At 62.4% G+C, this 1,453-nt stretch overlaps 1 protein-coding gene across 1 annotated transcript in view; it reads left to right on the forward strand.

Annotated features, from left to right (window-relative positions):
* The window catches only part of LOC109293138, a 19,977-nt gene that overhangs the window by 13,030 nt on the left and 5,494 nt on the right, over window positions 1-1,453 (forward strand). Inside the window, exons 4-5 of the mRNA XM_019510980.1 lie at window positions 578-697; window positions 1,003-1,094. Of these exons, the coding sequence (XP_019366525.1) occupies window positions 578-697; window positions 1,003-1,094 (212 nt within the window). The remainder of the gene's footprint in view (window positions 1-577; window positions 698-1,002; window positions 1,095-1,453) is intronic.

Raw genomic sequence — 1,453 nt, forward strand, 5'->3', positions numbered from 1 at the left:
GGCCTCTGTGAATGTGACCTGGGGGACGGGCAGCCCACCGCGCCCACTGCGGTTTGAGCCGCACCAGCTCTCTGCTGATGGCCGGAGCCTGCGCCTGGCCCTGCTGCCCAGTGCCTGGAACACCACCTACACCTGCAGCATCAGCAACCCCGCCGACCGGAAAAGCGCCTCCTTCGACCTGCATGCCACCTGTCTCCGGGAAGGTGAGGGGCTCAGGGCCTGGCCTTGCATGGCTGCTTCAGGGACTGGGATCGTGGGACTGCTGCTGGAGGACCCTGGACAAGCATCTCCCCCTTCTCAGAGCCTCGTGTCCCCACTGTCATGACATGGGGGTGCATTTGCAGCCACAGAGTGCTTTGGGGACAGGAAGGGAGAAGCACAAGGCTGGAGGCACTGCCTTTATGGCACCCCATGTTCTCCATGCAGTGGGGAATGGGACCAGCTAGCATGAGTGAGCTGTGGGGCATGCAGCCAGCACAGTGATGGGCTGTCCCTGTCCCCACCAAACCCCCACAGCCAGTCCCAAGCACCCTCCTAGCTCCCCCTCAGCCCTGACCAGTGGCCCCTGCCATTCCAGACCGAGATGCGTCCTCCTCCAAGCCAGGCTACGTGGTCCTGACTATCATCCTGCTGGCACTGAGTATTGGTGGTGCCGTCTGGTGCTGGCGCTTCAACAAGAAGAAGTCGGCCCAAGCCAGTAAGTCCTGGGGATGCCAGGTGCTATGCCATGCCTCAGGGAGCTGGGGCTTTGGGAGGGAGGTGCTGCACTGCAGTGGGTCTGTTTGCAGCTGGGGAAGGTGTGAGACCACCTGATGCCCCTTTGGAGAAGCATCCACCGAAACCCCTTGCGTCTCGTCTGGCTGACACCTGCACTGCAAGGCATTCTGCACAGCCAGGGGACTTGGGGCACAAGGAGGGTGCAGCTGCCCAGATCAAGTTGCTGGGGGGGGCGGGGAGAGCTGGGGGTCTGACCCACCTCTCAGCCTCATGCTCTCATTGCAGCTGCAACCCCCCCAGTCCCAGCTGAGCCCAGCTCCTTGGACCCCCAGTACGCGGAAATCCTGCGGAGGTGCCCTCCAGAGGGCAAAGACCAGGTGAGCTCTGCTGGGAGCAGGCAAAAGGTGAAGGCTTTGTGGGCCGGCAGAGCCACGGGGACATGAGTTAAAATCCTGCCAGCTCATTTGCCTAGCACTACTTGGGAGGTAGCCCCATCCTCCCCTCCACCGCGCTCAGCAGATGTGGAGCTTCCCAGTGCCCTTCGCTGAAACCGGGGCAAGAAGCAGCTCTCCTCTGGTGCCAGGAGATAGGGCTGCTGCCACCATGGCATGGCTTTATCTGCCCTGGGGAGTTGATGACTTGGGGTGCACCGCAGAGCCTAGGCAGCCTGTGCCCTCTGGTCATGCAGCTGGAGCCAGCAGTGCACAAGTGGGCACGTGTGCATCTCGTCCTGGGA

This window comes from Gavialis gangeticus, unplaced genomic scaffold (genome assembly GCF_001723915.1).
Source record: "Gavialis gangeticus isolate Ggan-Ray unplaced genomic scaffold, GavGan_comp1, whole genome shotgun sequence".
NCBI classification, from domain to species: Eukaryota; Metazoa; Chordata; order Crocodylia; family Gavialidae; genus Gavialis; species Gavialis gangeticus.